The sequence below is a fragment of the Ranitomeya imitator genome, chromosome 4, assembly GCF_032444005.1.
Source record: "Ranitomeya imitator isolate aRanImi1 chromosome 4, aRanImi1.pri, whole genome shotgun sequence".
Classification (NCBI taxonomy): domain Eukaryota; kingdom Metazoa; phylum Chordata; class Amphibia; order Anura; family Dendrobatidae; genus Ranitomeya; species Ranitomeya imitator.
In genome coordinates this window covers 2,011,199-2,026,580 of record NC_091285.1, presented here as the reverse complement: position 1 = coordinate 2,026,580, position 15,382 = coordinate 2,011,199, and the positions used below count along the sequence as shown (strand labels likewise).

At 47.4% G+C, this 15,382-nt stretch overlaps 1 protein-coding gene across 1 annotated transcript in view; it reads right to left on the bottom strand.

Annotated features, from left to right (window-relative positions):
- Nucleotides 1-15,382, bottom strand: part of PIK3C2G (phosphatidylinositol-4-phosphate 3-kinase catalytic subunit type 2 gamma) — a 179,439-nt gene that overhangs the window by 25,355 nt on the left and 138,702 nt on the right. Inside the window, exons 21-22 of the mRNA XM_069762752.1 lie at nucleotides 7,325-7,417; nucleotides 6,946-7,075 (exon numbers count right to left, since the gene is read on the bottom strand). Of these exons, the coding sequence (XP_069618853.1) occupies nucleotides 6,946-7,075; nucleotides 7,325-7,417 (223 nt within the window). The remainder of the gene's footprint in view (nucleotides 1-6,945; nucleotides 7,076-7,324; nucleotides 7,418-15,382) is intronic.

Sequence of the window (15,382 nt, the reverse complement as noted above, 5' to 3'; positions counted from 1 at the left end):
TTATGTCTGATGAGTGAGATTTTTACCTGAGGGAGCAGACATTTTTGAGTTATGGAGTCTAGATGGAACCCCAGAAACGCTTGAAGTGATATTGGAGTCAGTCTGGATTTGTCGATATTGATTATCCAACCTAGATCCTGTAGAGATGAAACTGCATGAGCTAAACGGTCAGCACACTGAGAAGCTGAATTTCCGATGACTAAAAAGTCATCTAAGTAGGGCACAATTAATGTCTCTTTTTGACGAAGATAAGCCATCACCTCTAGAATCACTTTGGTGAAAATCCTTGGCGCTGTAGAAAGGCCGAAGGGCATGGCTGCATACTGGAAATGACAAATCTTGCCTTTGATTGCCACCGCTACCCTGAAGAACTTCTGGTATCTGTCATGAATAGGAAGATGGTAATAAGCATCTTTTAGATCAATGCCCCCCATCATACAGTTTGGAAAAAGTAACTTTATGGTGGATTTTATAGACTCCATTTTAAATGTATCATTTTTAATAAATGAATTAAGCTTTTTGAGGTTTAGGATTGTTCTGAATGAACCATCGGGTTTGGAAATTAAGAATAGAGGAGAATAGAATCCTCTAGTCTCCTTTCCTTCCAGAACTTGGACTAAAACCCCTTTTGATAATAGGGTTTGGTTTTCACTCTCCAGGGCCTCTTGTTGTATAGGCGAGCTGAGAGATGTTATAATATATGATTCGTGGGGAAAGCGAGAGAATTGTAATTTTATTCCATCTCTGATTATATTTAAAATCCACGAACTAGATGTAATATTTTCCCACTGGGGAGTGAAAAATTTCCTACTGGAATGGTTATATCCTCAGAATTTGCTGTCTTTTGGGGGGTTGGGTCTTCTGAACATGGTACCTCTTTGTTTATCTTCTTTAGGGAACCATGTTGCCGACCTGTCCGTTTGCCTTCTCTTGCCGAATGGTCTTCTCTTAAAGGCTCTCCTATAAAAGGGAATAGAGGTATCAGGAAAAGCCTTTTTCCTGTCTTTTGCCTTCTTGAGTATGTCATCTAAGGTTTTTCCAAAGAGTAACTCACCCTCACATGGGATTGCGCATATCTTAGATTTGGATTGTGCGTCCCCTTTCCAGCTTTTCATCCATAATGCCCGTCTTGCATTGTTTACCAGACCTGCGGATCTAGCTGCTAGGCGGAGAGAATCTGCAGACGCGTCCGCCATAAAGGCTGCTGCCCCTCGTATTAAGGGAATAGCAGCTCGTAATTTTTCTCGTGACATTTTATTCTCAATGCTTTGGTCTAGCTGGTCAATCCAGATGAGCATTGACCTGGCGGTACAAGTGCTATTGCTGGCTTAAATATGCCTGTAGTTGCCTCCCAGGATCTTTTAAGGGACAACTCGGCTTTGCGATCTAGAGGGTCTGAGAGTAACCCCGCGTCTTCGACGGTTTAAAGGTAGAGGCAACAGCTGCGTCAACCTTAGGGATTTTGGTCCACGTAAGTAACTCATCGTCACTAAACGGGTATTTCCGTTTTGATGCTGAGGGCAGAAAACTTCTCTGATCTTGTCTCTCCCATTCTCTTTTTATTAATGCCTTCACTGCTGGAATAACTGGAAAGCATTTCCTTTTCCTCTCCGCCAAACCCGCAAACATTATATCTTGCGTGGTTTGTGCGCCCTTTGTTTCCTCACACCCCATAGTGTCTCTTATTGATTTCACTAGATTATCCACACTATCTAAGGGGAAACATGAACGTCCCTCAATTTCTGAAGATGATGATGTTGATGATGATGATGCAGAGGCTATAGAGATATCTGAGAGTACGGCTTCCTCACTATCAGAATCTGATAAAGGTGTTGGCTTTTTGGATTTACTTTTTTGTGGTTTATCCTGTGACATAGCCTTTAACTCCTCTCTTATAATAGCGCGTAAGTCCGTAATAGACACCGCTGCTCCTTGTGTGGTTTCTGCTATACAATCCTTGCAGAGTTTCTTGGGGTATGAGTCTGGTAGGGGCTGGCTACATAAGGCGCATTCTTTATGTTTGGTTTTCTGTCGTTTTTTGGCCTGGTCCAAATAAGACATAGCGAGAGGAGGAGAAAGAGAGAGAAAGGAGGGGAGACGGCGTCAGCTTAATAGGCAGAGTTATAAACTCACCCAGTGAAGCTTTCTATTACCGGATCAGATGGCCGAGATCCTTTGGATTTATCCACTGTGTCGCTCTTCCGACCGGCATCTGATGATCCTCTGCTGGAGCGGTCCTTGGAGGGAACGGAGTCTCCTGCTGCAAGATCCATGGCACCTGGAGATGACATCTTGCATCGCAGGTAACAGTGGTTAGCCGGTTTAAATAGAGCGCCATTTTTTTTTTTTTTTTTTTTAAGCGGTACTGCGCATGCGCGAACTCGCGCTACCCCCACCGCTGATCTCGGCCTGCTTACCCCGGAAGTTTAGCATCTACTTCCGGGGTGAACTTACTAATGGCGGTCAGCGTGCGCGGAGCCGCCTCTAGTCCCTGGATCGCCATGCAGGAAGCTCCTCTCACTCACCCCTTCTGCCGGGCGAGGAACTCCCACGCTGAAGCCGCCGCATAACGCAGATGCCGGGCGGCTTTCTCCGGACCCGGTCATCTGTATGCCTCCCAGACGAGGAGGGAGCCGTCTAGCGGAACTCCCCCGACGCTGCTTCCAGGCTGCAGCCCCTGCCGTTCCGAAGAGACTGCACAGGCGGCGTGCATGCCCAGGTACTTCCGTAGCTTCTTAGAGTCCTGTCGTTCCCGCAGGAACAGGAAACCTAAACTGAGGAGGAAAGGCGGACCGCCCCCTTTTATCTTTCTGTAGGTTTCCTGTTCCTGTGGGGCGGATCCCTCTCTCCTGTAGGGTGCTGTCGTGGCGAGGGGTAAAACTTATTTAAGGTGTTTTGTTTCTGCTGATCAAGATGACTGGGTTACCTGTTTGCCGCTTGCCGAATTTGCCCTTAATAATCGGGCTAGTTCTGCTACCTTGGTTTCTCCTTTCTTTTGTAATTCGGGGTTTCATCCTCGTTTTTCCTCTGGTCAGGTGGAGCCTTCTGATTGTCCTGGAGTGGACATGGTGGTGGATAGGTTGCATCAGATTTGGAGTCATGTGGTGGACAATTTGAAGTTGTCCCAGGAGAGGGCTCAGCAGTTTGCTAATCGCCGTCGCCGCGTGGGTCCTCGACTTCGTGTTGGGGACTTGGTGTGGTTGTCTTCTCGTTTTGTTCCTATGAAGGTCTCTTCTCCTAAGTTCAAGCCTCGGTTCATCGGTCCCTATAGGATCTTGGAAATTCTTAACCCTGTGTCGTTTCGTTTGGATCTCCCGGCATCGTTTGCTATTCATAATGTGTTCCATCGGTCGTTGTTGCGGAAGTATGAGGTACCTGTCGTTCCTTCGCTTGAGCCTCCTGCTCCGGTGCTGGTGGAGGGAGAATTGGAGTATGTTGTGGAGAAGATCTTGGATTCCCGTGTTCCCAGACGGAAACTTCAGTATTTGGTCAAGTGGAAGGGTTATGGTCAGGAGGATAATTTTTGGTTGTTTGCCTCTGATGTTCATGCTGCTGATTTGGTCCATGCATTTCATGGGGCTCATCCTGGTCGCCCTGGTGGTTCTCGTGAGGGTTCGGTGACCCCTCCTCAAGGGGGGGGTACTGTTGTGGATTCTGTTTTTGGGCTCCCTCTGGTGGTTACAGATGGTACTGGGTGACTTGTGTTCTCTGCGGTCTCTGGTGTCCACCTGTTCTATCAGGATATGGGAGTTTCCTATTTAACCTGGCTTTCTTGTCATTTCCTCGCCGGCGATCAATGTAATCAGTGTGTCTTGTTACCTCTGCTTTCCGCTTCAGTAATCTTCAGGACAAGCTAAGTTTTGATTTTCCTGTTCCACGTTTTGCTTTATTTTTGTTTTAGTCCAGCTTGCAGTTATGTGATTCCTTGTTGCTGGTTGCTCTAGTGGGCTGATATTACTCCTCATGTTCCATGAGTTGGCACATGAGTTCAGGTAATTTCAGGATGGTTTTTTTGTAGGGTTTTTCGCTGACCGCGCAGTTCACTTTTGTATCCTCTGCTATCTAGTTTTAGCGGGCCTCATTTTGCTGAATCTGTTTTCATTACTACGTATGTGCTTTCCTCTCATTTCACCGTCATTACATGTGGGGGGCTGCTATTTCTGTGGGGTGTTTCTCTGGAGGCAAGAGAGGTCTTTGTTTCTTCTAATAGGGGAAGCTAGTCCTTCGGCTGGCGCGAGACGTCTAGAATCATCGTAGGCACGTTCCCCGGCTACTGCTAGTGTTGTGAATTAGGTTCAGGATCGCGGTCAGCTCAGTTTCCATCACCCTAGAGCTTGTTCTGTTTTTTGTGTGCTTGTCCTTTTGTGATCCCCTGCCATTGGGATCATGACAGTGGCCATTATACAGTATGGAGCATCATGTGGGGCCATTATACAGTATGGAGCATCACGTGTGGCCATTATACTGTATGGAGCATCACGTGAGGCCATTATACAGTATGGAGCATGATGTGTGGCCATTATACAGTATGGAGCATCATGTGGGGCCATTATACAGTATGAAGCATCATGTGGGGCCATTATACAGTATGGAGCATCATGTGTGGCCATATTTTTCAGAAGTGCTAAATGGGTGTGGTTGGGTCGTGACTAGTTGTGAAATGGGTGTGGTCAGAGGTGTGGCTAAAATTTGCCGCGGCGCCACCGCTAACTTTGTCCCTCTTTCCCTTCCTCAAAAGTTGGGAGTTATGCTTTTAGGTATATAATCAAAACATGGCATATTCATATTATTGTGACAGTCATCATCCTCCACCACTACTACCAATACTACTACTTCTTTATCATCCTCAACCACTACTACTGCTGCTATGTCATCATCCTCCACCACTATCATCATCCTCCTCCACCACCACTACTACTACTTCATCATCCTCCACCACTACTACTATGTCATCATCCTCCACTACTACTACTTCATTATCCTCCACTACTACTATGTTGTTATCTTCCTCCACCACTACTACTACTACATCATCCTCCACCACTACTACTACTACATCATCATCCTCCACCACTACTACATCATCATCCTCCACCACCACTTACTACTACCAGTAAGCGCCGTCTGTCCGTCGTCCGGTAGCAGTGAGTGTGATCTGTCCGTTGTCCGGCAGCAGTGAGTGTGATCTGTCCGTCGTCCGGCAGCAGTGAGCGCAGTCTGTCTGTTGTCCGGCAGCAGTGAGCGCGGTATGTCCGTCATGCGACAGCAGTGAGCGCGGTCTGTCCGGTAGTAGTGAGTGCGGCCTGTTCTTTGTCCGACAGCAGTGAGCGCGGTCTGTCCGTCGTCCGGCAGCAGTGAGCGACTGTCCGTCGTCCAGCAGCAGTGAGCGCCGTCTGTCCGCTGTCTGGCAGCAGTGAGCGCGGTCTGTCCGTTGTCCGGCAGCAGTGAGCGCCGTCTGTCCGTTGTCCGGCAGCAGTGAGCGCCGTCTGTCCGGCAGCAGTGAGCGCCGTCTGTCCGTTGTCCGGCAGCAGTGAGCGCGGTCTGTCCCTCGTCTGACAGCAGTGAGCGCGGTCTGTCCGTTGTCCGGCAGCAGTGAGCGCCGTCTGTCCGTTGTCCGGCAGCAGTGAGCGCCGTCTGTCCGTTGTCCGGCAGCAGTAAGCGCCGTCTGTCCGTCGTATGGCAGCAGTGAGCGCCGTCTGTCCGCTGTCCGGCAGCAGTGACCGTGGTCTGTCTGTCATCCGGCAGCAGTGAGCGCCGTCTGTCCGTCGTCCGGCAGCAGTGAGCGCCGTCTGTCCGCTGTCCGGCAGCAGTGACCGCGGTCTGTCCGTTGTCCGGCAGCAGTGAGCGCTGTCTGTCCGTTGTCCGGCAGCAGTGACCGCGGTCTGTCCGCTGTCCGGCAGCAGTGACCGCGGTCTGTCTGTCGTCCGGCAGCAGTGAGTGCGGTCTGTCCGCTGTCCGGCAGCAGTGACCGGTCTGTCCGTTGTCCGGCAGCAGTGAGTGCGGTCTGTCCGTTGTCCGGCAGCAGTGAGCGCAGTCTGTCCGCTGTCCGGCAGCAGTGAACGCGGTCTGTCCGTTGTCCGGCAGCAGTGACCGCGGTCTGTCCGTTGTCCGGCAGCAGTGAGCGCAGTCTGTCCGCTGTCTGGCAGCAGTGAGCGCAGTCTGTCCCCTGTCTGGGAGCAGTGACCGCGGTCTGTCCGTTGTCCGGCAGCAGTGACCGCGGTCTGTCTGTCGTCCGGCAGCAGTGAGCGCAGTCTGTCCGTTGTCCGGCAGCAGTGAGCGCCGTCTGTCCGTTGTCCGGCAGCAGTGAGCGCGGTCTGTCCGTTGTCCGGCAGCAGTGAGCGCGGTCTGTCCGTTGTCCGGCAGCAGTGAGCGCCGTCTGTCCGTTGTCCGGCAGCAGTGACCGCGGTCTGTCCGTTGTCCGGCAGCAGTGAGCGCCGTCTGTCCGTTGTCCGGCAGCAGTGAGCGCAGTTTGTCCGCTGTCTGGCAGCAGTGAGCGCAGTCTGTCCGCTGTCTGGCAGCATTGAGCGCCGTCTGTCCGTTGTCCGGCAGCAGTGAGCGCGGTCTGTCCGTTGTCCGGCAGCAGTGAGCGCAGTCTGTCCGTTGTCCGGCAGCAGTGAGCGCCGTCTGTCCGTTGTCTGGCAGCAGTGACCGCGGTCTGTCCGTTGTCCGGCAGCAGTGAGCGCCGTCTGTCCGTTGTCCGGCAGCAGTGACCGCGGTCTGTCCGTTGTCCGGCAGCAGTGACCGCGGTCTGTCCGTTGTCCGGCAGCAGTGAGCGCCGTCTGTCCGTTGTCCGGCAGCAGTGAGCGCCGTCTGTCCGTTGTCCGGCAGCAGTGACCGCAGTCTGTCCGTTGTCCGGCAGCAGTGAGCGCCGTCTGTCCGTTGTCCGGCAGCAGTGAGTGCTGTCTGTCCACCGTCTCCGTAGGACATCCTCCCCTGGTTGCTGACCTCGCCTGCGGCCGGTGGACACACATTTGTAGCTGATCATCCGCAGGTCCAGTCCCTCATGCAGCCAGATTCTGTCCATGAGCGCCACCATCTGGAGGACCAGCATGTCCTGCCTTAGGTCGTCTCCCACCTACACAGATAAGGAGACATCAGAGGTGGCAGACCCGACCACCGAACCAACATACACTGCAGCGGCTGCAAGAGGCGGCACGCAGGGTAAAAGGTGCTGACACACGGTCCCCGATCCTGCTGCCCCTGTGCCAGTCCTTGCATTATATTCCTGAAACAGACGGATCAGGATGAAAACAAGCAAAACACCAGAGGAAACGCAGATAAAGGATAAATAAGCAAAACCGGCGAGAAGGAACCAGCAGCGCACCTTGTACAGGACGTGGATGTTCGGACCTTCCGGATCGGCGTTAATGAAGGAAATCTTCACAGGCTTTGCGTTAGATTTATAGAAAGAGCAGGACTGAAAGAGAGGAAACATCACAGTAGAAAAGAACTGTCACCCAGAGCTGCGCTCACTATTCTGCTGGTGCAGTCACTGTGTACATACATTATATTACTGATCCTGAGTTACATCCTGTATTATACCCCAGAGCTGCACTCACTATTCTGCTGGTGCAGTCACTGTGTACATACATTATATTACTGATCCTGAGTTACATCCTGTATTATACTCCAGAGCTGCACTCACTATTCTGCTGGTGCAGTCACTGTGTATATACATTACTGATCCTGAGTTACATCCTGTATTATACCCCAGAGCTGCACTCACTATTCTGCTGGTGCAGTCACTGTGCACATAGATTACATTACTGCTCCTGAGTTACCTCCTGTATTATACTCCAGAGCTGCACTCACTATTCTGCTGGTGCAGTCACTGTGTACATACATTACATTACTGATCCTGAGTTACATCCTGTATTATACCCCAGAGCTGCACTCACTATTCTGCTTGTGCAGTCACTGTGTACATACATTACATTACTGATCCTGAGTTACCTCCTGTATTATACTCCAGAGCTGCACTCACTATTCTGCTGGTGCAGTCACTGTGTACATACATTACATTACTGATCCTGAGTTACCTCCTGTATTATACCCCAGAGCTGCACTCACTATTCTGCTGGTGCAGTCACTGTGTACATACATTATATTACTGATCCTGAGTTACATCCTGTATTATACTCCAGAGCTGCACTCACTATTCTGCTGGTGCAGTCACTGTGTATATACATTACTGATCCTGAGTTACATCCTGTATTATACCCCAGAGCTGCACTCACTATTCTGCTGGTGCAGTCACTGTGCACATAGATTACATTACTGCTCCTGAGTTACCTCCTGTATTATACTCCAGAGCTGCACTCACTATTCTGCTGGTGCAGTCACTGTGTACATACATTACATTACTGATCCTGAGTTACATCCTGTATTATACCCCAGAGCTGCACTCACTATTCTGCTTGTGCAGTCACTGTGTACATACATTACATTACTGATCCTGAGTTACCTCCTGTATTATACTCCAGAGCTGCACTCACTATTCTGCTGGTGCAGTCACTGTGTACATACATTACATTACTGATCCTGAGTTACCTCCTGTATTATACCCCAGAGCTGCACTCACTATTCTGCTGGTGAAGTCACTGTGTACATACATTACATTACTGATCCTGAGTTACATCCTGTATTATACTCCGGAGCTGCACTCACTATTCTGCTGGTGCAGTCACTGTGTACATACATTACTGATCCTGAGTTACCTCCTGTATTATACCCCAGAGCTGCACTCGCTATTCTGCTGGTGCAGTCACTGTGTACATACATTACATTACTGATCCTGAGTTATATCCTGTATTATACTCCAGAGCTGCACTCACTATTCTGCTGGTGCAGTCACTGTGTACACACATTACATTACTGATCCTGAGTTACATCTTGTATTATACCCCAGAGCTGCACTCACTATTCTGCTGGTGAAGTCACTGTGTACATACATTACATTACTGATCCTGAGTTACATCCTGTATTATACTCCGGAGCTCCACTCACTATTCTGCTGGTGCAGTCACTGTGTACATACATTACTGATCCTGAGTTACCTCCTGTATTATACCCCAGAGCTGCACTCGCTATTCTGCTAGTGCAGTCACTGTGTAGATACATTACATTACTGATCCTGAGTTACCTCCTGTATTATACTCCAGAGCTGCACTCACTATTCTGCTGGTGCAGTCACTGTGTACATACATTACATTACTGATTCTGAGTTACATCCTGTATTATACCCCAGAGCTGCACTCACTATTCTGCTGGTGCAGTCACTGTGTACATACATTACATTACTGATCCTGAGTTACATCCTGTATTATACCCCAGAGCTGCACTCACCATTCTGCTTGTGCAGTCACTGTGTACATACATTACTGATCCTGAGTTACATCCTGTATTTTACTCCAGAGCTGCACTCACTATTCTGCTGGTGCAGTCACTGTGTACATACATTACATTACCGATCCTGAGTTACATCCTCCAGAGCTGCACTCCCTATTCTGCTGGTGCAGTCACTGTGTACATACATTACATTACTGATCCTGAGTTACATCCTGTATTATACCCCAGAGCTGCACTCACTATTCTGCTGGTGAAGTCACTGTGTACATACATTACATTTCTGATCCTGAGTTACCTCCTGTATTATACCCCAGAGCTGCACTCACTATTCTGCTGGTGCAGTCACTGTGTACATACATTACTGATCCTGAGTTACCTCCTGTATTATACCCCAGAGCGTGCACTCACTATTCTGCTTGTGCAGTCACTGTGTACATACATTACATTACTGATCCTGAGTTACATCCTGTATTATACCCCAGAGCTGCACTCACTATTCTGCTGGTGCAGTCACTGTGTACATACATTACATTACCGATCCTGAGTTACATCCTCCAGAGCTGCACTCACTATTCTGCTGGTGCAGTCACTGTGTACATACATTACATTACTGATCCTGAGTTACATCCTGTATTATACCCCAGAGCTGCACTCACTATTCTGCTGGTGAAGTCACTGTGTACATACATTACATTTCTGATCCTGAGTTACCTCCTGTATAATACCCCAGTGCTGCACTCACTATTCTGCTGGTGCAGTTACTGTGTACATACATTACTGATCCTGAGTTACCTCCTGTATTATACCCCAGAGCGTGCACTCACTATTCTGCTGGTGCAGTCACTGTGTACATACATTACATTACTGATCCTGAGTTACATCCTGTATTATACCCCAGAGCTGCACTCACTATTCTGCTGGTGCAGTCACTGTGTACATACATTACATTACTGATCCTGAGTTACATCCTGTATTATACCCCAGAGCTGCACTCACCATTCTGCTTGTGCAGTCACTGTGTACATACATTACTGATCCTGAGTTACATCCTGTATTTTACTCCAGAGCTGCACTCACTATTCTGCTGGTGCAGTCACTGTGTACATACATTATATTAGTAATTCTGAGTTACCTCCTGTATTATACCCCAGAGCTGCACTCACTATTCTGCTGGTGCAGTCACTGTGTACATACATTACATTACTGATCCTGAGTTACATCCTGTATTTTACTCCAGAGCTGCACTCACTATTCTGCTGGTGCAGTCACTGTGTACATACATTATATTACTAATTCTGAGTTACCTCCTGTATTATACCCCAGAGCTGCACTCACTATTCTGCTGGTGCAGTCACTGTGTACATACATTACATTACTGATCCTGTGTTACATCCTCCAGAGCTGCACTCACTATTCTGCTGGTGCAGTCACTGTGTACATACATTACATTACCGATCCTGAGTTACATCCTGTATTATACCCCAGAGCTGCACTCACTATTCTGCTGGTGAAGTCACTGTGTACATACATTACATTTCTGATCCTGAGTTACCTCCTGTATTATACCCCAGAGCTGCACTCACTATTCTGCTGGTGCAGTCACTGTGTACATACATTACTGATCCTGAGTTACCTCCTGTATTATACCCCAGAGCGTGCACTCACTATTCTGCTTGTGCAGTCACTGTGTACATACATTACATTACTGATCCTGAGTTACATCCTGTATTATACCCCAGAGCTGCACTCACTATTCTGCTGGTGCAGTCACTGTGTACATACATTATATTACTGATCCTGAGTTACATCCTGTATTATACTCCAGAGCTGCACTCACTATTCTGCTGGTGCAGTCACTGTGTATATACATTACTGATCCTGAGTTACATCCTGTATTATACCCCAGAGCTGCACTCACTATTCTGCTGGTGCAGTCACTGTGCACATAGATTACATTACTGCTCCTGAGTTACCTCCTGTATTATACTCCAGAGCTGCACTCACTATTCTGCTGGTGCAGTCACTGTGTACATACATTACATTACTGATCCTGAGTTACATCCTGTATTATACCCCAGAGCTGCACTCACTATTCTGCTGGTGCAGTCACTGTGTACATACATTACATTACTGATCCTGAGTTATATCCTGTATTATACTCCAGAGCTGCACTCACTATTCTGCTGGTGCAGTCACTGTGTACATACATTACATTACTGATCCTGAGTTACATCTTGTATTATACCCCAGAGCTGCACTCACTATTCTGCTGGTGAAGTCACTGTGTACATACATTACATTACTGATCCTGAGTTACATCCTGTATTATACCCCAGAGCTGCACTCACTATTCTGCTGGTGCAGTCACTGTGTACATACATTACTGATCCTGAGTTACCTCCTGTATTATACCCCAGAGCTGCACTCGCTATTCTGCTGGTGCAGTCACTGTGTAGATACATTACATTACTGATCCTGAGTTACCTCCTGTATTATACTCCAGAGCTGCACTCACTATTCTGCTGGTGCAGTCACTGTGTACATACATTATATTACTGATCCTGAGTTACATCCTGTATTATACTCCAGAGCTGCACTCACTATTCTGCTGGTGCAGTCACTGTGTATATACATTACTGATCCTGAGTTACATCCTGTATTATACCCCAGAGCTGCACTCACTATTCTGCTGGTGCAGTCACTGTGTACATACATTATATTAGTAATTCTGAGTTACCTCCTGTATTATACCACAGAGCTGCACTCAGTATTCTGCTGGTGCAGTCACTGTGTACATACATTACATTACCGATCCTGTGTTACATCCTCCAGAGCTGCACTCACTATTCTGCTGGTGCAGTCACTGTGTACATACATTACATTACCGATCCTGAGTTACATCCTCCAGAGCTGCACTCACTATTCTGCTGGTGCAGTCACTGTGTACATACATTACATTACTGATCCTGAGTTACATCCTGTATTATACCCCAGAGCTGCGCTCACTATTCTGCTGGTGCAGTCACTGTGTACATACATTACATTACTGATCCTGAGTTACCTCCTGTATTATACCCCAGAGCTGCACTCACTATTCTGCTGGTGCAGTCACTGTGTACATACATTACATTACTGATCCTGAGTTACCTCCTGTATTATACCCCAGAGCTTGCACTCACTATTCTGCTGGTGCAGTCACTGTGTACATACATTACATTACTGATCCTGAGTTACATCCTGTATTATACTCCAGAGCTGCACTCACTATTCTGCTGGTGCAGTCACTGTGTACATACTTTACATTACTGATCCTGAGTTACATCCTGTATTATACCCCAGAGCTGCACTCACTATTCTGCTGGTGCAGTCACTGTGTACATACATTACATTACCGATCCTGAGTTACATCCTCCAGAGCTGCACTCACTATTCTGCTGGTGCAGTCACTGTGTACATACATTACATTTCTGATCCTGAGTTACCTCCTGTATTACACCCCAGTGCTGCACTCACTATTCTGCTGGTGCAGTCACTGTGTACATACATTACTGATCCTGAGTTACCTCCTGTATTATACCCCAGAGCGTGCACTCACTATTCTGCTTGTGCAGTCACTGTGTACATACATTACATTACTGATCCTGAGTTACATCCTGTATTATACCCCAGAGCTGCACTCACTATTCTGCTGGTGCAGTCACTGTGTACATACATTATATTACTGATCCTGAGTTACATCCTGTATTATACTCCAGAGCTGCACTCACTATTCTGCTGGTGCAGTCACTGTGTATATACATTACTGATCCTGAGTTACATCCTGTATTATACCCCAGAGCTGCACTCACTATTCTGCTGGTGCAGTCACTGTGCACATAGATTACATTACTGCTCCTGAGTTACCTCCTGTATTATACTCCAGAGCTGCACTCACTATTCTGCTGGTGCAGTCACTGTGTACATACATTACATTACTGATCCTGAGTTACATCCTGTATTATACCCCAGAGCTGCACTCACTATTCTGCTGGTGCAGTCACTGTGTACATACATTACATTACTGATCCTGAGTTATATCCTGTATTATACTCCAGAGCTGCACTCACTATTCTGCTGGTACAGTCACTGTGTACATACATTACATTACTGATCCTGAGTTACATCTTGTATTATACCCCAGAGCTGCACTCACTATTCTGCTGGTGAAGTCACTGTGTACATACATTACATTACTGATCCTGAGTTACATCCTGTATTATACTCCGGAGCTGCACTCACTATTCTGCTGGTGCAGTCACTGTGTACATACATTACTGATCCTGAGTTACCTCCTGTATTATACCCCAGAGCTGCACTCACTATTCTGCTGGTGCAGTCACTGTGTAGATACATTACATTACTGATCCTGAGTTACCTCCTGTATTATACCCCAGAGCTGCACTCACCATTCTGCTTGTGCAGTCACTGTGTACATACATTACTGATCCTGAGTTACATCCTGTATTTTACTCCAGAGCTGCACTCACTATTCTGCTGGTGCAGTCACTGTGTACATACATTATATTAGTAATTCTGAGTTACCTCCTGTATTATACCCCAGAGCTGCACTCAGTATTCTGCTGGTGCAGTCACTTTGTACATACATTACATTACCGATCCTGTGTTACATCCTCCAGAGCTGCACTCACTATTCTGCTGGTGCAGTCACTGTGTACATACATTACATTACCGATCCTGAGTTACATCCTCCATAGCTGCACTCACTATTCTGCTGGTGCAGTCACTGTGTACATACATTACATTACTGATCCTGAGTTACATCCTGTATTATACCCCAGAGCTGCGCTCACTATTCTGCTGGTGCAGTCACTGTGTAGATACATTACATTACTGATCCTGAGTTACCTCCTGTATTATACTCCAGAGCTGCACTCACTATTCTGCTGGTGCAGTCACTGTGTACATACATTACATTACTGATCCTGAGTTACATCCTGTATTATACCCCAGAGCTGCACTCACCATTCTGCTTGTGCAGTCACTGTGTACATACATTACTGATCCTGAGTTACATCCTGTATTTTACTCCAGAGCTGCGCTCACTATTCTGCTGGTGCAGTCACTGTGTAGATACATTACATTACTGATCCTGAGTTACCTCCTGTATTATACTCCAGAGCTGCACTCACTATTCTGCTGGTGCAGTCACTGTGTACATACATTACATTACTGATCCTGAGTTACCTCCTGTATTATACCCCAGAGCTGCACTCACTATTCTGCTGGTGCAGTCACTGTGTACATACATTACATTACTGATCCTGAGTTACCTCCTGTATTATACCCCAGAGCTTGCACTCACTATTCTGCTGGTGCAGTCACTGTGTACATACATTACATTACTGATCCTGAGTTACATCCTGTATTATACTCCAGAGCTGCACTCACTATTCTGCTGGTGCAGTCACTGTGTACATACTTTACATTACTGATCCTGAGTTACATCCTGTATTATACCCCAGAGCTGCACTCACTATTCTGCTGGTGCAGTCACTGTGTACATACATTACATTACCGATCCTGAGTTACATCCTCCAGAGCTGCACTCACTATTCTGCTGGTGCAGTCACTGTGTACATACATTACATTTCTGATCCTGAGTTACCTCCTGTATTATACCCCAGTGCTGCACTCACTATTCTGCTGGTGCAGTCACTGTGTACATACATTACTGATCCTGAGTTACCTCCTGTATTATACCCCAGAGCGTGCACTCACTATTCTGCTTGTGCAGTCACTGTGTACATACATTACATTACTGATCCTGAGTTACATCCTGTATTATACCCCAGAGCTGCACTCACTATTCTGCTGGTGCAGTCACTGTGTACATACATTATATTACTGATCCTGAGTTACATCCTGTATTATACTCCAGAGCTGCACTCACTATTCTGCTGGTGCAGTCACTGTGTATATACATTACTGATCCTGAGTTACATCCTGTATTATACCCCAGAGCTGCACTCACTAT